The 21911-nt window shown below is 39.1% G+C and overlaps 1 protein-coding gene across 1 annotated transcript in view; it reads right to left on the bottom strand.

Moving 5' to 3' along the window:
• The window catches only part of C13H10orf67 (chromosome 13 C10orf67 homolog), a 100970-nt gene that overhangs the window by 37553 nt on the left and 41506 nt on the right, over positions 1-21911 (bottom strand). The window contains exons 6-8 of the mRNA XM_027558127.1: positions 19011-19158; positions 17840-17898; positions 8411-8476 (exon numbers count right to left, since the gene is read on the bottom strand). Of these exons, the coding sequence (XP_027413928.1) occupies positions 8411-8476; positions 17840-17898; positions 19011-19158 (273 nt within the window). The remainder of the gene's footprint in view (positions 1-8410; positions 8477-17839; positions 17899-19010; positions 19159-21911) is intronic.

Genomic DNA, 21911 nt, shown 5'->3' with positions numbered 1-21911 from the left:
CCAGGGGATTCTCAAAGAGTCAGACACAAATAAAGCGACTTAGCATACACACAAACCCTGCCTTCAAGCATTTAGGTTCTAGCAGAAAATGAGTTTCTAAAATGCTTCAATTAAAAAAAAATTATATATACCAAAAATGTATGCAGTGCAAATATAAGTTAGAAGTAAAATTAATATGACCATCTGACTTGAGAAAGAGAACAACAGCCATAGTGTTAAAGCTCCCTGTGTAACTGTCACGATCCTATAACCAACTCCAAACCAGGAAACCACTATTCTGAATTTTGTGCTTAGAATTCCCTTTTATTTTCTTGACTAATGTTTTGTCAGGTTTATAGACATCACTTCATCCCATTGGTATCCTTAAACAATACACACATTTAGTTTTGCTTACTTTTAAACTTTTTCAAAAAATCATAATTTATGTGTTCTCCCTTAATGTGTTCACTTCATAGTTTCTGAGATTAACCCATGTTGATACTGGAAGCAGTTTATTCATATTTGCTGCTGTATACTATTCAAGAGTACGAGTACAGCATAATGTATTTATCCATTCCCTGTCAATGAACATTTGGGAAATCTCAGGTTTCTTCTTTTCTATATAATATGGCTTTAAATATTCTTGAACCTGTTCCCCTAGGCACATGTGCTAGGATCTCCTTGGTGATGTTATATGCCTAGGAACAGAACTTTGGGGCATATGTTAAGAGAATGATCAGCTTCAGCAGATAACCCAAATTTGTTTTCCAAAGTTTCTGCAACAACATACATATTCCCCAGCAGTTTATGAGAATTCTTTACATACTTAACAACATTTGGTACTGTTATATTATTCATGAGACCAAGTACATTTTCAGTCAATGTTCATTGGTCACTGGGTTTCTTCTTCGGTGAAGGGCCTGTTAAAAACTTCAGCCCAGATTTCTATTGGGTGGTCTTTTCCTTATTGATTTGAAGGAGTTATTCACATATTCTTGAAAACAGCTTTGTGAATACATAAATGGTGTGAATATTTTTGCAAATTTGTGGCTAGATCTTTAAATTTTCTTTGAGACGTCTTCTGATGAAAAGGGGCCCTTAATTCTCATGGGGTCGATTTTTTTTTAATTAATCAATTTATTTGGCTGCACCAGGTCTTAATAGGGGCACATGAGATCTTTAGTTGTGGCATGTAGGGTCTAGTTCCCTGATTAGGGGTTGAACTCGGGTCCCTGCATTGGAAGTGTGGAGTCCTAGCCACTGGACTACCAGGGAAGTCCCTGAAACTTTTAATTTTCCATTTACACCTTGTTTATTTTGTGTCTTGTTTAGGCAATAATTTCTACTTTGAGATTACACAATTTTCCTCTAAAATTAAAAGAAAATTTCCCTTTATATTTGAATCCTTAATTCATACAAAATGGATATGCATGGTATGAGGTAGGGAGCCAATTTTATTTTAGGCAACTGTTTAATCAATTGTCAAGCATCTTTAGTGAAAATTCAACCCTATTTGCATTGATCTGCGGTACTGACAGATACTATTTATGCATGTCTGGTTCTGCTACTGGGTTCTCAATTTCCTCCCAAAGCTCTGTCCATGTCCCAGGACCATGACGTCTTAATTACCTTAAATTTATATTAATAACTCACAGAAGTCTCTCCCTACTCCATCATGTCATTATTTCACCTTGTTTCTTAGCTATTCTTGACCCTTGTTCTTCCATATTAATTTCATTGTTTAAAATTGTATTTATTATTTATTTTTGGCTATGCTAGGTCTTCATTGCTGCTTGAGGGCTTTCTCTAGTTGCGGCAAGTAGGAGCTAGCTGCAGTGCGTGGGTTTCTCTTGTGGTGGCTTCTCTTGTTGCAGAGTTCCGGCTCTAGGTGCGCAGGCTTCAGCAGTTGCAGCTCCTGGGCTCTCGAGTTGTGGTGCATGGGCCTAGTTGCTACATGGCATGTGGGACCTTCCTGGACCAGAGATTGAACCTATGTCCCCTGCACTGGCAGGTCGGGGAAGTCCCTTCCATACTAATTTTAAAATAGGCCTGTCAATTCCATGAAAAGCCTTATAGTAATTTTGGCTGGAATTTTATTGCATATAGAGATCAGTTTGGTGAAAACTATTGCTAAGATAATCCAACTCTGTAGCTCACCTTTTCTGTTTTCTTTCAATATTTGGAAGAACAAAAGTTTTTAATTTTGATAAAATGCAGCTTACAGTATTTAAAGAAATCTCTGCCAAATTTGATATCACTAAGAGAAGGCAATGGCACCCCACTCCAGTACTCTTGCCTGGAAAATCCCATGGACGGAGGAGCCTGGTAGGCTGCAGTCCATGGGGTTGCTAAGAGTCAGACACGACTGAGCAACTTCACTTTCACTTTCCACTTTCATGCATTGGAGAAGGAAATGGCAACCCACTCCAGTGTTCTTGCCTGGAGAATCCCAGGGACGGGGGAGCCTGGTGGGCTGCCGTCTATGGGGTCGCACAGAGTCGGACACGACTGAAGCGACTTAGGAGGACTTAGGAGGAGGAGGAGGAAGATCCCTACTTGGCCTTGTTCTATTAATTTGTGGCTTTAACTATTACATTTATGCTCATGAATCATCTCAAGTAGATTTTTATATGAGATGTGAGGCAAGCATTAAGGTTCATTTTTTGCCTAGAAGTATCCAATTATACCGGCATCACTTGTTGAAAAGATTATCCTTTCCTGCTTGAATTGTCTTGGTACTTTTGTTAGATATCAGTTCATCATATAGGACCCAAAGAGTCTATTTCTTGGCTTTCTATTCTATTCCATCAATCTATATGTTTATCTATATACTAGTAGTATGTTATCTTGACTAGTGTGTCTTTACAGTAAGTCTTAAAATCAGGTTATGGGAGTTCTTTCTCTAGCTGTGCTCTTTTTCAAAATCATTTTAGCTAACCAAGGTCTGTGAATTTCCATATACATTTTTCGGGAGATTGTTGATTTAAAAAAAAAAAGGCCTACTGGGATTTTGATTAGGCTTGTATATACAAACCAATTCAGAGATAAGTTAAACAACATGGATCTTCTGAATCATGAACATGGTATGTTTCTCCATCTATTTAAGTCTTTAACTTCAGTATTTCATATGGTTTTGTACATAATTAATAAAATTTATCCATAACTATTTCATATTTTTATGTTATTGTAAATCGAGTTTTTTAAAGTTTCAGTTTTTGATTGTTCTTTGCTAGTATATAGAAACACATTATTTTGATCTTTGCATTCTTGCTAAATTCACTTTATAATTTTAGTAGGTTTTTGTAGATTCCTTAGGACTTCCTATATAAATTATTGTGGTTATCTGGGAATAAAAACAGTTGTACTTTTTCCTTTCCAATCTGTATGCCATTTATTTCTTTTTCTTGAATATTGTACTAGCTAGGACCTAAATAACAATGTCTAATGGAAGTTATAAGAACAGAGTCTTGTCTCATTTCTCACCTTAGACTTAAAACATTGCCTTTCATGAAATATACTAACAGTTATGTTTCATAGGTATTCATGATCAGCTTTAGAAGGTTTCCTTCTACTCCCAGTTTGCTGAGAGCTTTTATCATAAATGTATATTGGACTTTCTCAAATGCTTTATATATATATATTTGCCCTCTGGCTCCAACATTTTCCATTTTTACCATATGCAAAATACATTCATCCTCATTCAAGGCCTCAAAAAATCTCATCCTCTGAGAGCATCTGCTTGAGGTCAAGATCTCATTAAATAAATTAGGTTCAAGTGTAGATGAAGCTCCTTGAGTAACTTTATCTTGATCAGAAGACCCAGCAATTAAAGAGACAAGTTATCTGACCCCACAATCAACATACCATGGTGGGACATAAGATAACCACTAAAGATCCTCCCCTTGGGTCAAGGACTCATCTATTTCCATTGGAAATCTGTGATGGCTCCTAGGCACAGAAAATCAAACATGTATTTTATGAGTAAATGATTGGGTTACCAAAACATGACTTTTCCAGCTTAATGGCCAAACACTGGCATGTTACATGTAACAGACAGATTTGAAGCATGTCTCAGAGGGAACTTGGGCAACAAGGAACCGAGTATGAGATCAAGGCCACTGCAGAGATAAGTCAGTGCTGTGCCCTGACATCATAATTCCTTTCTATCTGAAGTCTGGATGGTTTCCTAGAAATAAGGTGCACTGAGATGAAACAGATGGAAAATTAGTTAAGGGTAAGAGTTCAATTATGGTAGTTTTCTGATAGGGACCTTTTTTTGTTAGCTTCAGGATAAATGAAAATTCAATATACAAAATCTACATATAAAAATCAGTAGCATTTCTATTCATGAACAACGAATTATCTGTGAGAGTAAAAAGAAAGGCATCTCATTTATAATATCACCAAAGGCAGTACAATATTTAGGAATAAATGTAACCAAGGGAGTGAAAGCTTACAAGACATTGATGAAAGAAATCAAAGAGCATACAAGTAAAGGGAAAAAAACTTCATGTTCATGGACTATAAGAATTAATGTTGTTAAAATGTCCATACTACTCAAAGCCATCTACATATTCAATATAATCTCTATTAAGATTTCAATGGCACTTTTCACATAAGTATAAAAAACAATCATAAAATTTATATGGAGCCACAAAGTACCCCCCAAATCAAAGCAATCCTAAGAAAGAAGAGCAAATCTAGAGGAATTATACCTCCTGATTTCAAACTATATTATAAAGCTATAGAGTCAAAACAGTATGGTAGTAGGATTAAAAACAGAGACAGAATGGAACAGAATCAAGAATATGGTCAACTAATACTTGATGAGGCAGCCAAGAAATTCCATGGAGAAAAGGCAATCTCTTCAATAAATGGTGCTGGGAAAATTGAATAGTCACATATAAAAGGATAGAACTAGACTTCTATCTTATACCACTCACAAAATTAACCCAGAATGGATGAAGACTTAAATGTAAGACAGGAAAACATAAAACTAGAAGAAAATATAGGGGAAAAGCTTCTTGCCATAGCTCTTGGCAATGGTGTTTTTTAAAATATGACTTCTAAAGCACAAGTGAAAAAATAAGCAATTTGGGACTACATTGAACTAAAAAACTTCTGCGCAGCAAAAGAAACAACCAACAAAATGAAAAGGCAAACTACAGAATGGGAGAAAATATATCAAATCATATATGTGACAAGAAGTTAATATTCACCATATAAAATGATCTCATACAACTCAATAGCAAAAACCCAAATAATCTAATTAAAAAATGCGCAGAAGATCTGGGTAGATATTTTTCCAAAGAAGATATTCAAATAGTCAACAGATACATGAAAAGGTGCTCAGCATCAATCATCAAGAAAATATGAATTGAAACCACAATGAGAGATCATCTCCCTCTTATTAGAATGGTTGTCACCAAAATGACAAGAGATAACAAGTGTTGGCAAGGATGTGGAGAAAAGGGGACTCTTGTGCACTTGTTGGTGGAATGTAAATTACTGCAGCTGCTGTGTGAAACAATACAGAGGTGTTTCTCAAAACAATTAAAAATAGAACTACCATATGATCCAGCATTTCCACTTCTGTATATTTATCCAGAGGAATCAAAACACTATCTTAAAAAGATATATGCAGTCCACGTTCACTGTTATTTACAATAGCCAAGACACAGAAGCAACCTAAGAGTCTGTCAATGGATGAACACATAAAGAAGATACGGTATATTTACATAACAGAATATTATGCTGCCATAAAAAGAAAGCAATCTTGCCATTTGAGACACTATGGCTGGACCTGGAGGGGATTTTTCTGAGTGAAATAAATCAGAGAGAGAAAGACAAATACTGCATGATCTCACTTATATGTGGAACCTTAAAAAACATAGATAATAACAACAAAAAAAGCCAAACTCATAGAGAGAACAGATTGGTGGTTGCCTGAGGTGGAGGGGAAAATGAGTGAAGGAGCTCAAAAGGTGCAAACTTCCGGTTATAAGATAAATAAGTCCTGGGGATGTAATGTACAGCATGGTGATTCTAGTTAACAATACTATGTTGTATATTTGAAAGTTGCTAAGAGAATAAATTAAGTTCTCATCACAAGAAAAAAAATGGTATAAGTTTATGTGATGATGGATATTAACTAAATAGACTTCTGGTGCTGATGATTTTACAATATATGCATATATCAAATCATTATGCTGTATTCCTGAAACCAATATTATGTTAAATGGCAATTATATCTCTATTGGAACAAAACAAGGATAAATAAAAACCACAGAGCACAGGAATCATAGAAAGATTCAAAACTATTTCATATTCTTCTTCTAAAGCTAATCCAAGGGTACATCATCCATACTTTATTGCTTACCTATACTTACCGATCCTGCCTTTTTACTACAAGCTCCTTGACTTTTAAACTAGGCTCTTAAAAGGTCAGAACATACACTGTATTGAAAACAGTAACAGACCAGGGAGGGTGAAAGTCTTTTAATTTTTGCATAGTGACTCTGGTCAACTCTACCTTCTCCCACTCCTCCATCTGGCCCCCGTTGCAAATCTCCATTTCTGGGGGAGGGGTGTGGGGGAAGCATGGTAGCAACAAAGTTCAGATAGCCACAAAGCCAGTCTCCCTCCAAGTGAGTAACAGAATCCCTTGGTGCGGGGGAGGGAGCGTCAAATAGTGACCTTGCTGGGCCCAAAGGTACGCCATGGAAACCCAATCATGAGAAGTGCACTCACTCTACTGAAAAAAATGACCCTGCAGAGACCAGTTCTGAACATGCTGGAGGTTCGTGTGCTGTCCTGAGGTTTGCAGTGCAAGATCTTGCTGCTTGGCAACAAGCATGGTGCTCAACTTCTAAACTTGTAAACAACAAAATAAAACAGTTGGTTCCCCCGTGGGCAATATAATAGCACTGGTTAACCACTTACAGTTCAAATAAAGAGGCAAAATAATTCACAAACTGTTGGGTCTGTTCCTAGCATAGGCATGAACTCACTGATGAAGTAGTTCAGTTTCGTTTCTACTTCTGCTAACAGACTGACAGTTTAACATTTGCTTCTCATTTTCCATTTTAATGACAATGTACACATTTAGTTGGTTGTTTTCAGAAGCAACTCCGGAACTTGGGGTGGGGCGAATGACAGAAGAAGAAGAGGGTGAGACAGAAATTGACCAAGTATATTCAATTCATGAAGATGATTTTTATATACCAGGTATTTAAAAGCAAAGAGTTCACACTTCTATATTTTAAATGGATAAGCAACAAGGACCTACTGTAGAGCACATGGAACTCTGCTCAATGTTATATGGCAGCCTGGATGGAAGGAGGTTTCGGGGGAGAAAGGGTACAGGTATATGTAGGGCTGAGTCCCTTTGCTGTTCTCCTGAAACTATCACAGCATTATTTGTTAATCGGCTATACCCCAAAACAAAATAAAAATTTTAGAAAAACAGCAAAGAGTCCAAACCAACACACTTGTTAACACATGGTTTCTGTAGATTACTAGCCATAATTATTTTTTTCCTTGCCTGCATTCCCAAGTTGGTTTCATAGAAGGCTTTATTGTAATCCCAGAGCATTGTTTTGCATTAATTTCTATGACAAGGCACCCCAAACACATGGTGCTGAGAGCAACAAAACAGAGTTAGGGGAACAGTCATGACTTGGCACAAAGTGTGACAAGCTGTAGAAAAGGGAACGTTTCAATATCTGAAGTGGCGCTGATTTCCTATGAACAACCTTTTCTCTTCTAAACAGTATCATATTCTTTTCAAGCACATTTAGAACGCAAGTCAAGCTGTGTTTTATTTCTGATTATAATAAACACAGTCAGTTTACTGTAACAAAGGCAGAGTAGTGGTGATCAGTCTGAAAGCCAGAGTAAGACACCATAAGCTGGGGGGGGTGGTGAGGTGGGGGAGCCTGGGGGTGGGGGTGGGCAGTCAACTGATAAAATAAAAGACCAGCCGTCTGGAAAGTTCTCTTAAAAGAACATAAAAAGGCAGTGTTTTCTTATGAGACAAACACAGAATGCCAAAATATCTGGCTGGGCTGTTTTTTGTTGTCACTTATGGCAATTTGTAACTAAAAATAGCAAATCCTTCAAAATATTGGGCTCTCATATTTGTTTTTTTAATCCCTAAAATAAAATACAAAAATTCTGTACACTGCTTTAAATTGTAATACTGTTTCCTGTATAAGACTCTTCTACATAGTAAGCATATTTATTATAACACTATTGCAATTGTTTTCTACAAAACAATCATTAAAAATGTTTATAACTATGCATGCATTTAGACTGTTGATAAAAGTGAAATAAAATGTTCACAGCAAACAGTTAAAAATAAAGTTTATAAAACTTTCATGATCAAATTCCTGGATTCAAATTTATTAAGAAATAATGTAAATCCCCTTACCATATCTTGAACTAATGATTTTTCAAGCTCAAGCTCACTTATTAATCTGTCTCTGCCATCAATTAGCTGAAAGAGAAGAATATTACATTCTGATTAAAGATAACAAAACATCTGAGATTCCCCTTTCAAATTTAGTGAAAGATCTTGATTCCAAACGTGAGAAAAATGGATCCCAATATGATCAAAGCAAAAATTAAATGGCCACAGATTACCATGTAATAATAACATACTATTATATAATTATTTCTTAACTATATAAGCAGGCAAAACACAGACAGAGAATGCCAGTTCATTTATTTACAACCTTTCTCACCCTACTCCCCCCGCAAAATGTGACATCAATATATAATAAAGTAAGTCTGTCTATCAAAAAGAACAATTCTGCTTTACCCTTTATATGAACCATTTCTCTTATTTTAGGTTTTGGTGTTGTATTTATATACATATCAAGCCATATTCATATCAATTGAAAACAACCATCAAAGTATATACTGTAGGGCCTTTGGACCAACTTGACTTGCCTCAGTATTTTATATGACAGTGTGTGTGCGCTATATAACACTGACAAAATTCAACCCTTCATTCTGACATCCATTCAATTCAATTACTTCATATATTCACTAATCTAATAAACATGTATGGAACACCTTTGAGATGCCAGACATTTTGTTAGGCTGTGGAGGTACAGAAGTGAAGTAGAACAATTCCCTTCCCTAAAGTACCTACAGTATGCTAGGAGAACAATGTGAAAAAATGACTGTAATATGTAAGAAAAAAGTTAATACATAAACTCTTCAGAGTCAAAAAGCCTAAACATCCACATAACTTGGTAATCCTGTAATTATAAACAGATAAGTTCTCCCTGGTGTTAATGGCACAGAAGGGCTATTTGACAAAGGTCTTGAAGGATCTGTAGAAGTTCAACAAGTTGGAGAAAGAAAAAGGCCAAGAAAATGGTAATAAAGACAGCAAAGTAACCACAGCGAAGCCTGAAGTAATGTAGGAACCAGGGAAGGTTTGGTGTTTGTGGACCCAGGGTGCATACAGACAAGAATATCAGGAAATGAAGGGAGACAGAAATTCAGGGTGATATTACGAGGGGCCTAACCTTGATTAGGAAGGGAGGGCAGACTGGCGTAACGTACAGAATGAGAGTTGGTTCAAAAGAGAGCTCTGCTGCTTACGCTGTGTGGGTAAAGTAATTCTATGCTTCAGGTCTTTTTTCTTGCTTTTATGTAATTCTATGCTTCAAGTCTGTTTTCTCATCTAAAAATTAAGATAATAACACCTACTTAGAAGAGCTCTTCTGGAAAGAATTTGAGACAGCAAATGTGAAAGGGCCTAGTGGCTCCCAGCACATCAAAATCATGTAGAACACTTTGAGACAGTCTGATGTTATGTTAAAGACAACAGGAAAGCAAGCACTGAAGGTTGTAGCATGTAGGTGAGACAGGGTGTTAGATAACCATGGAGGCAGTGTGGAAGCTAGACTTGAAGGAGAAGAGAGTGGAGATAGGAAAATGAAGTAGGAGTCTATACAGATGAGCAAACAATGGGGTCGCAACCAACTCTGTGACAACGCTATTGTAGAGAAAAGGGACAAGAGGTAAATTTTGGGAAGAAAGTCTCTAGACCTAGTGACCAACAGTTTTAAGGTACAAAGCACAGAGTGGATGGAAATTACCTGGCAGTCCAGTGGTTAAGACTTGGCCCTCAGGTTCAAACCCTGGTCAGGAAAGTAGGATCCCTCCCACAAGTCACACAGAGCAGCCAAAAAAAAAAATGAAGAAGAAGAAAGCAGAGAAGGACCCTTGATCTGTCAGTGGGTCCTCTGGGACAGATGTCAATGTCATTCATTTAAGTGGGAAGCACAGCTGAGTCCAGATTTGAGGAGTAAGAAGATCAAGTTTTGACACTGACTTTGATGAACATGTAAGGATTATTTTTTTCCAGCAGACATTTTTGAGGGCTCATATAAAAGTAATAAAGGATAAGATGTAGTTCTTGACCTCAAGGATTGAGGGCAAGATGAATCTCACTGTGAACTTATCAACAGCAGCAGTGTGAAGAAGAGGCCAGTAGATACATAGACAAGTTTACTTTAGTTGACATTTGAAGAGTGAATGGTAATGGCTTCAGGGGTGACCAGAGTCAAGGAACACCACCCAGAATGATGGCTTGGCTGTGTATACAGGCTAGTGAGGGATGCTTAGAGGCATGAGAGAGGGAGAAAGAGAGAGAGTTTGATCGATGAAGAAAGGTCTCAGAAGAGAAGGAAGGAGAAGATGGAGTCAGGCAAGTAAGTGGAAGGATGGGTCAGGGCAAAGAGGAAGGTCCCCTCTTCGGATGAGAAGGAATAGAGGTTAGGCTAAGTGACAAGGTGAGCAAGAGAGTGCAAAGGTGAAAAAGTCCACATGTCTACTGTTTCTCTGTGAATTAGAGAATAGCATAGATGAATGGAACTAGGGAAAGTAGCAATGATGGGAAGAGAGGCACTGGGTGGTTAGAAAGGGTGCTGGTTACAGATATGAATGACTATATATAAAATGGATAGATATCTAGGTCCTACTGAATAGCACGGGAAACTATATTCCATATCCTGCAATAAACCACAATGGAAAAGAATATGAAAAAGAATATATATATGTATAGATGAATCACTTTGCTGTAGAGCAGAAACTAACATAACATTGCAATCCAACTGTACTTGAATAAATTAATAAAATGTGTTTTTGTCAAAGGGTGCTAATTAGATCCAAGTAAAAGGAAGAGTAGGAGGAGGGAGCAGTGAGTTAAAAATCTGAGTTAAAAATCCCATAACCATCGTGCAATGTCACCTAAAGGCAAGGATCTGTTTGTCTCCAATGGCAGGGTTGGGGAAAGTTGGGTCTGGGTACATGAGAGCCTCAGAAGGGGAGGTGGTGGTAGTGTTGAAGATGTGAAAGGCTGAACAGCAGGTTTAGAGAAAGTAAAGGAATGAGAAATGGAAGGAAAGGAAAAGATTTTTTGTTGAGTCATTATACCTTGGTCTGAAAAGAAGTGTCATTAAGTTTCCAACAGGCGTCAATAACTGGCAAACACCAAAGCCACTGGCCCCAAGCCTTCCTGCCTCCTTGGGTCTCTTATCAGTGATCTCTTCTCTCTATTGTATTTTTACCCACTCATTCTTCTTCCCACTGATGTCATTTAAAAATGCTCTAGCTTCATCTTTAAAAAAATTCCTTCCTTAACCCCACATCCCCCTCCAACCACTCTCTGACCTCTCTTTGGCCATCCACAATCAAACTTCTAGAAAGGTGCCCATGCACACTGTCTCCACGTCTGCATTCACTCCATTCCTCAGTTACTACCATGTTCCAGTAAAATGACCTCATTAATTACCAGGGTAACTGGAAAGGACCCTGATGCTGGGAGAGATTTAAGGCAGGAGAAGGGGACAACAGAGAACGAGATGGTTGGATGGCATCACTGACTCAATGGACATGAGTTTGAGCAAACTCTGGGAGTTGGTGATGGACAGGGAGGCCTGGCGTGCTGCAGTTCGTGGGGTTGTAAAGAGTTGGACACAACTGAGTGACTGAACGGAACTGAATTACCAGGGTTTTAATTGCCAAAGCTAATTGTCCAATCCTTCGTTTCTAGTCTTTTGCACACCTGGCCTCTGGGAAGTGCTGGAATGGATCCTCTCTTCTTGAGCCTTTTGCTTTGTTGTTGTTGTTCAGTCGCTAAGTTGTGTCCAGCTCTTTGCAACCCCCATGGACTGCACCAGGCCAGGCTTCCCTGTCCTTCACTATCTCCCAGAGTTTACTTAGTTTGCTCAAAGTCATGTCCACCAACTCCAACCATCTCATTCTCTGCCACCCTCTTCTCCTCCTGCCCTCAATCTTTCCCATTATCAGAGTCTTTTCCAATGAGTTGGCTCTTCACATCAGGTGGCCAAAGTATTGGCGCTTCAACTTCAGCATCAGTCCTTGCAATGAATATTCAGAGTTGATTTCCTTTAGGATTGACTGGTTGGATCTCCTTGCAGCCCAAGGGACTCTCAAGCCTCTTGCTTGGTTTCTGTGAAATCCACTCTCTGCTGCTCTACCACTGTACTCATTTTCGTCTGAGTGTCAGCCGTCCACTTCTCTTCCTTTATCTCTCCCACTTTCAATCTTATCAAAGACCATGGCTTTTATTGCCTAATCATCTCTTGAATTCATCTACCCCCTTCTTCATCCCCGTGTCACTGTCTTCTTCCTGTTTCAGGACTTTCTATTAAGTTATCCCGGTTTATGCAAGAAATCTTTTAATTGGTGTCTCTCTGGCCCTGGGTTTTCCTTTCTTCCATTCGTCCTTTCTCTGAAACACGAATCCCATCCTGCCCGAGTGTCCAAGATGCCCCTTTCACTCAGGAGGCAACTCACACTCCCCCCGAAATGCATAACAATCCTCAGCCACGTGCCCTGCTTCTAGCCACCCCTGTTCCCACACATCCTCCCGCCGTAATCAGTCACGTACCCATCCCATACACATGTTCTGGCTCTTCCCACTACTCTCCCTTTCATCCTTTCCTGGAAAACTCTAACCTTTCTTCTGAGGGCCAGTTTGGTGCCCTTCCTCTGAACTTCCCTGATCTCTTATGATCCAGGCTGGCTGTGCCCCCAACTATCCCTATAGCAACCAACACTGCCCTGTATCCTGACACTGCCACACCTGGGATATAATCTCTGACTGCTGGTCTGTCCCCTCTCAGAAGGAAATTCATCTTGTAGCCACAGCTGAAACAGATTCAGCTGTCATTCGACTACTAAAATTTAAACATAAAAGCTGCTGAATCTTAACAGTGTTTCAGTCCCATTTTCAACTCACTTTTAATTGTATCCAGGGATGAAAGTCTTCCCGGGTAGCTCAGTGGTAAAAGAATCTGCCTGCCAAGCAGGAGGCACAGGAGATGCCAGTTTGATCCTTGGGTTGGGAAGATTTCCTGGAGGAGGAAATGGCAATCCACTCTAGGATTATTGCCTGGAAAACCCCATGGACATAGGAGCTTGGTGGGCTACAGTCCATGGAGTCACAAAGAGTCAGACACGCTTGTAAGCAGAGAGAGGGCTGCACAGGCGAACATCTAGCTTATCCAAAGCCTTCTGAGCTGCTCCTTTACACTCTTCTGGTTTCTGTTTACTCCTTCCTCACACCCCAGACACCCCCCTCTTCCTGTACTCACACAAATCTCACCACGTAGTCTCACTAGATCCCACCTCCTACTCCAGCCACACCAGAGTTCCATGGGGGTAACTTACACTTTACGCATTCATAATCTGTATGCAGCCTTCCACCCTCCTGCATGTATGCATGCTAAGTTACTTCAGTCGTGTCCAACTCTTTGCAACCCCAAGGACTGTAGCCTATCAGGCTCCTCTGTCCATGGGATTCTCCAGGCAAGATTACTGGAGTGAGTAGCCATTCTCTTCTCCAGGGAATCTTCCTGACTCAGGGATCAAACCCAGGTCTCCTGCATTGCGGGCAGATTCTTTACCGTGTGAACCACCAGGGAAACCCTAAACACCTGGAATCAGTTCAAGAGAAGGAGTAGGAGATAGGTCTGGAAAAATTTGTGAAGTATTTCTAGAACCTTCCAGGTCGATTTTCAGTTCAGTCACTCAGGCATGTCCAACTCTTAGGGACCTCATGGACTGCAGCATGCCAGGCTTCCCTGTCCATCACCAACTCCCAGAGCATGCTCCAACTCATGTCCATCGAGTCAGTGATGCCATCCAACCATCTCATCCTCTAGTCCCCTTCTCCTCCCGCCTTCAATCTTTCCCAGCACCAGGGTCTTTTCCATTGAGTCAGTTCTTCACATCATGTGGCCAAAGTATTGGAGTTTTAGCTTCAGCATCAGTCCTTCCAATGAATATTCAGGACTGATTTCCTTTAGGATTGACTGGCTGGATCTCCTTGCAGTCCAAGGGACTCTCAAGAGTCTTCTTCAACACCACAGTTCAAAAGCATCAATTCTTTGATGCTCACCTATCTTTATTGTCCAACTCTCATATTCATACGAGACTCTTCCCTGGTGGCTCAGACGGTAAAGCATCTGCCTACAATGTGGGAAACCCGGGTTCGATCCCTGGGTTGGGAAGATCCTCTGGAGAAGGAAATGGCAACCCGCTCCAATACTCTTGCCTGGAAAATCCCATGGATGGAGAGCGTGGTAGGCTACAATCCATGGGGTCACAAAGAGTCGGAAACAACTGAGCGAACTCACTTTCTTTCTTTCTTTCACATTCATACATGACTACTGGAAAAACCACAGCTTTGACTAGATGGACCTTTGTCGGCAAAATAATGTCTCTGCTTTTTAATATGCTGTCTAGGTTGGTCATAGCTTTTCTTTCAAGGAGCAAGCTTCTTTTAATTTCACGGCTGCAGTCACTATCTGCAGTGATTTTGGAGCCCAAGAAAATAAAGCTTCTCAGTTTTCATTGTTTACCATGTACATATGTCTATTACAGCACCATCACACTCCCTATGGTTATCGTCTCTCTCTAGACTTGATCTCTTTCACAACAAGCCCGTGTGTGTGTGTGTGTGTGTGTGTGTGTGTGTATGTGTATGTGTGTATAAAATTTCTGCATCTCAGCAGTGCCTGGCACTAAAAGGCATCTAATGAACATTGCTGAATCAATTGATTTTATGAAGGATATTGGAAACAAACCAGTAAATATTAGCTCTCATTTTGGTCAGCAACTGCTGGTCTGCTTTCCAATTGACAAAGCCTTTTGATGTACATTATCTCATTCTATCCACACAGTAAGTCTGTGAGACTCAGGAAGAAGGAGAATGAGAAACTGGTCCAAGTAACTACAGTTGTCATAAATGGAACAGAGACCCAAGGGTCTAGATTTTTCCTGCTCAAAACCAAATCGTATAATATCATATATGAAATGAATCGCCAGTCCAGGTTCGATGCATGATACAGGATGCTTGGGGCTGGTGCACTGGGATGACCCAGAGAGATGTACGGGGAGGGAGGTGGGAGGGGGGTTCAAGATGGGGAACACGTGTATACCCGTGGCGGATTCATGTTGATGTATGGCAAAACCAATACAATATTGTAAAGTAATTACCCAATTAAAATAAATAAATTTATAATAAAAAAAACAAATCATGTCTACATTCAACATCTGTGTGGAGGCCTAGTGTATGTAAAGAAAAAAAAGAAGAGAGACAGGAAAAAAAATATGATCAAACAAACTACAGATTTGCTATATTTGTCTAGAACAAAATTGTCAAATAAAAATATGTGTCATATATATAACTGAATTTTAAACAGCTTTCTTAAAAAGGTAAAAAAAGGTGATATTAACTTTAATAATATATTTTATTTATACCAATAGCTATGCAAAATAGCTTAAATATATAATAATCAATATTAAAAATCACTAGCAAAATATTTCACATTCCTTACAGCACCTAAGTCTTCGAAATCCAGTGTGTATTTTTCACTTAGAGCACATCTCAATTTGAAGGCTAAAATTTTATGGCAGATACTTGATCTGCATTTAGATTTCATAAAATTTACAAATAGAAATGTACATTCACATGCTCAGATTATTCAAAATATACATAAAAGTTTTTCACTAACTGAAACAAATATCAGTATTTTATATTGAAATTTAAAAATTAAAAGTAAACATAATTTAAAATTCATTTTCTCAGTTGCACTAGACATAGGCTTTCAATAGCCACACGTGGCTAACCCTGGGCAGTGCAGCTCTAGAGAATGAAGGCAGTGTTTAATATGACCAGCCACTCCGTGAGGCTGTTTCTTTCTAATTGATGCCTCAATGGTGAGACTTTTTAAAAATTTCCTTGAACTTTTCCCAGAGAAGAGTAGGCTTGTCTGACTCATCTTTACCAGTGACAGCACAGACTGAGACCCTGGAGAAATATTTACATAAACTGAGATGATGCCCTTGGAGGTTATTAAGTAAAACTAGAAAGCTGAGATTTCATTTTTAGCCTTAAAAGTTGATGCCAAGAAGGTTAAACTGATCTCTTCTTATACTCTCATTATCTCTGTAAGAATGACACTTCTACCCTCACCATTGAAAACAGGCTCAAGCACCAGAAAATGACTTTATGTTGTGAAAACCTGTGATCGATTCAGTGATCATAGGAAACATCTCCCAACTCTGACCCATCACAGTGTGCATTTCTTTAGAAAATAGTTCTTGGGACTTCCCTGGCAGCCCAGTGATTAAGACTCCACACTGCCAATCCAGGGAGCTCAAATTCGAACCCTGGTAGGGGAAATAAGATATCTCATGCCATGTGGCCAAAAAATAAAAATCAGTTCTTGGAAGCAATTTTATCTAAAACCGAAGAATAGGACTTCCCTAGTGGTTGAGTGGTTAAGACTCCACCCTTCCCCTGCAGGGGTGTGAGTTTAATCCTTGGTCTGAGGACTAAGATCCTGTATGTGCACAGCACCACCGAAAGTAAATAAGTACATAAATAAAATTTAAAAAAGTCTTTTTAATGAAAAATAAAACCTAAGAATACCAGAAGTGCAAAATCTAGGTTGAAATCTGAATCTTAAGCTTTATGAGCTCTGGATATGAGGCCAGCATGACTGAGGAACTCAATTTTTAATTTTATCTAACTTTAATTTTCATTTAAAAATTGATACTCGATTCAGTTTGTGGAAAATTTTATTTGGAATAATTTGAGGATGTAAATTCACATTTTTATCTGTAAATTTTATGAACTCTATCTAGAGATACATTCTTATTCTATGAAATCACTCAAAGAATATTTTTAAATGTACCAGTGCTCAGCACTGGGAAAAGATCAGAGACCAGTGCTGTCTTTGGGTTATAGGGCCTTTGGCAGTGCAAACTGACCATCACAGAAGAGGGTTTTGAGAGCTGAGAAAGCTGAAAGCAGGAGCCCCTAACCTGGGTGTGGAGGGCAGGAATTGCCGTGGTTCTGAGACATCGGATGCCCCAGGAAATCTTGATCTTTATGATATCAAAAGCATTCCCTGCTCTAAATACAGATTTTCTGCAAAATACAAACCCAGTTCATTCACATACAGAGAAATGGAAATAAAACAACATCTGGTATGAAAATAGGCTGCCCATTCCTAATATAATTTTTCCACAAGCATATCTTTGGACTCCCTGTGTCATATGATTTTTCAATTCCTTACAGTCAACAAGGTAGACACTCAGTTACGCCAAATAAAAGAAAACATTAGTTCATTTTCAAGATGGAATCCTTTCTCATTACTAGAGAAATCATCCCAAACAACACTAAATACAGGAATCGACTTTTCTCGACATCACAAGACAAGGCGGGGGCATAGTGTTATTTCATTAATTATGCTGATATTTCCATTGAAAAGAGTCATTCATCAATGTAAAAAAGTTACAGTACCTTTTGAATAGTTTTATGATCCTTTTCTGCCATCTCTTTCAGACTTATAATTTCATCTTCTGTAAACAAAAGGAGAGAGAGGCCAACCATGAAATTACAAGCTTATGGCCCTGTATTCAATCTGCCTGCTTCAGGGCAGGCTATACACCGCTGGCAGGCATGGTGGACGCAAGTCCTAGCAGGACTATGACCTTCACAACTGCCCTTGACATTCACAGCCTTCTTCCTGCTGTTCAGACGGCTGGTCAGATAGGGATTAAGAACTAAGTTCAAGATCCAAGTGTGGCTGAAGGCTGAAAGCTTTTCATCGAGTCTAGCAAGGGACATTTTTGCTGTTAGTCGCAGCCAATACAAACTGCTTTAGCAGGTGGCACTTTATGGACTGGGTAAGAACTACCAAAACCTGGAGACGCATTATTACACCACATCAGGAGAGAAATGACGATACACTGGCATGGTACAACTTACATCCAAGAAACACTGCCCCATATCTGATTTTATTAATGTTTTGCTACAAACTCTATATTGCCTACTCAAAGGGCAAAACTTCAATGTTTCACTACAAACTTTATATTGCCTACTCAAGGGCAACCATAAATACAATGATAGCAGTGCCTGTAAATGCTTTAAAGCAATCCAACCTCAATGATTTAAATGCAATGTTTACCAATGTTTATGGTATGTAAGAAGGGGGTATAGGGCCAACAAATGGAAATTTATACTTAAAATCTGTGCCAAAAATTGAAGATAAAGTAGTAAGTAGGAGCATATTTTCCTGAAGGGCCAATTCTGTTTCTTCACAAAGCACACTTCAGTATATATGCTGAAATATGAAAATGTTAGAAATTTTAGGTTTTAGATAAAGCACATGAAATTTGTTTAATAGTTATAATATTTCTAAGTGATATTGAGCACTGATGAGCACATTTTTCAAAGGCCAATGCTTGGATTTGAAAACAGCCACCCTGAGTTAAAAAGGCACGGCCAGGGGAGTATGACCAATTTCTGTCCCAAGAAAAGAATGAAAATTAGAAGTGGCTAACAAGCTGATATTTTAAATGTAAATATGGTTTGGTAACAAACACATGTTTGAAAAAGACAAGCGTGGCCATGAATTTTATAAACATGCCCAATGTATAGAGTTTTCTCAAAAACGACTCTAAAATGTTACCTAATACTGAATTTTCTTTTACATTGAGCTGGATTTCTTCTTCGAGTTCTGAAATGACTTGAAGCAGTCTCTCATTTTCCGTTTTGAACTCCAAATTTTCCTTTTCTAGAGTTGTTCTCAGAGGGCTGCTCTCTTTGGTAAAAGAATCCTAAGAGAGGGAGAATTCCATATTTCTAAGCAGGGAGCCAAGGATTTAAATATGCAAGACGAGACAATACAGATACAGAAGAGCTATCATATAATTTTCTGAATTCTATTACACACTTATAATATGAATAGTAAAAAGGGAAGGAGAGTAAAATAGAGCTTGCTGGAAGAAAGGCTGCAGTACCTTCTGTACAAAGACCACAGCACATGGGGACAGTTTATTGACAGGAATAATGCATATCATACTGTTTGTGTGCCCTCATCATTCAGGTCAATTCATCATGGAGGCTGCGTCCGGGGAGGCAGCTGGGGCCCCTCCACCCACACTTCCCTCTGTGTGCGTCTGAAGTGCTGCGGTAACCAGGCAGGCTGGGGAGCCCGCGGACCGGCAGCAGCGCCGGGGAGAGGGGGTGCGGGCGGGGGCGGGGGCGGGGGCGGGGGCGGGGGGGCAGAGTGCACGGCTAAGGAGGGGGGCTTGTTGCCTTTGTGGCATTTCCCAGTGTCAGCGCTGCCAGTGTCAAGAGGAGCACACCGCATGTCAAAGTGGTGACGTTTCCAGGCTGGGAGCCGCATGGAGCCCATCAGGCACACGGATATCCACACAGTTGGGTTTTCTGCTTGGTGGAGGAGCCACCCAGAGGCAATTCATATTCTGAACATTAACGTGGCTTTGCATGCCTGTCACACTGGGACTGTGCAGGCGTTGAATGCTATTGAAGACTTCGGTTTAAATCTCTATGCAAACAGTGATTACCTTGTAAGAAGGTTTCAGGATAACTTACAACAAAAGACTTTAAAGTTATAGTTTTGGTAAAGCAAACTCATTTACATTTTTATTATGTGCGTCTTTTGTTTAAATCTTGCCATGTCCATTACGGGAGACGCTTTTTCTTACGCAATAGAAGCTTATTGGGACAGCGACTCTTCTTTTCTTCTTCTCGTCTGTTTTCAAAGCTATTGAAAACATCTGACTATACTTGCTTATGGCTGTCTAGATTTTACTTGCTGCACTTCTTTTTAAAATTAAGATGTAATGAGTTGGAGAAGCTGATGCAGAACTTTGTATTTCATGACGGTAAAATATTAAACTGATTATGCAATCTCAAACTAGTAAAGAACATGCTTGAAAGTCATTGTATTATTACATTAAAAGAGACAGAAGTATTTATATGCCTTTGTTCAAAATCAATATGGACACTAGAAATACTTTTAAACTTTAACTTTCAGATGAATTATAAGCTATTCTTTTAGTAGCAATCCCATGATTGCAAATACATAAGAATAAAATCTTCTCTTAAAAACAAAATCATTCCTCCCAAAAAGTCATTCCTCCCAATATAACTAGTGTCCTTTTGAAAGTACACTTTTATTTAACCTTAGAGATAACTGAAAGTAAATTATCAAAAAAAAAGGTTTCCTCCGTGGTCATTATAATGGTTCAAAAGAAAAATATGTAGCTATTATGTTTTATAGTACATGAATAAACTCTTGAAAAACAACAAGGGACTTTTTAATGAAGTCAGTTATACCAGACTTAATATTTATAATGATGACATTAAATTTTGCACTAAGCCCATTTGTGAATCTTCATGATTTTGATTCACCATTCCACTTAAATTATTTAAGCCCAATTCATTCTTAACTCATGAGACCTAACAAATTTAATAACTAATAACAGTATTTTCTTAATAAGAAAGAATCCCAGTCATTATTTTCTTGTCCCACATGGTTCAACTTGAGAACATCAACCAATGAATTTCTAGACTGAAAAAGCTTTTTAAAAAGCAAACAGCGTTTGCCTTAATTGGCTTAAATGTACATTTCCTAACAGTGGCAGAAAATGAACATCCATTGTGGATTACATGAGCATCCATTATAATAAACTAAACGAGAACTATTTGAATAATCAGATGAAGTGTAAAATTTACAAGAGGTGGCAGCTAGCACCTAAATGGGTTTTCTAAAAATCTCCCAGAAAAGCAGGAAAACAAGGCTACACTTGCAGCTCAAGGGTTTCCTCCCTCCCACAAATCCATGGACAGCCCCAGTTCCTGAGAGGTCAACCTTTAGCTCTGTCCCCACCATCTGTCAGCTGCAGGAACTGCAAGTAATTAACTATTCAGATTCCCACAGCAACGAGGACACTCATTAGCAAAATGAACAAAGGGATAGTTCTGGGCGGCTGCGGTCATCTGTTACACTCTGAGTGGCAGGTTTTGTGGTGGTGTTTCTCCTACCATCTGCCCACACCACTAGCTTGGGCTCACTGAAACCACGAGACTTCTTTAAAACAAGCTGTGTTAATAAACCGAAGTTAAGAAGGATGGAGATCATTAAAAGGTGGTTAACTAGTTAAAGCTATTTAAAGCTACATTATTGCCCAAGACAGCCTGCAGTGCGATCCACGGTCACTCTGGGATTTAAAATTTATAAAGGAACTTGTCAAGTTAGAGTTCTTCTATCATGCAGTGGACGCTAGGACTTCCAAGTGCCGGCTTACATGCTATTTCTCTTGTGAACAGCCACAGGATGTGCAGTATTCCTGTCCGAGGCCTCAGAATCCCAAACAGTAGTGAAAGAACCATTTCTGGAAATGGGTGTTCTCCAGAGCCTCACTACTCCAAACGTGGTCCAAGGACCAGGAGCCTCGGCATCACCTGGGAGCTTTTTGAAAATGCAGAATCTCCGGCCCCAATTCAGACCTGTCTGAATCTATATCTTAACAGGAGCTGCAGGTGACCCATACACACAAAA

Source organism: Bos indicus x Bos taurus, chromosome 13 (genome assembly GCF_003369695.1).
Source record: "Bos indicus x Bos taurus breed Angus x Brahman F1 hybrid chromosome 13, Bos_hybrid_MaternalHap_v2.0, whole genome shotgun sequence".
Classification (NCBI taxonomy): Eukaryota; Metazoa; Chordata; class Mammalia; order Artiodactyla; family Bovidae; genus Bos; species Bos indicus x Bos taurus.
The sequence above is the reverse complement of the archived record's forward strand: the minus strand, read 5'-3'. Positions and strand labels throughout refer to the sequence as shown.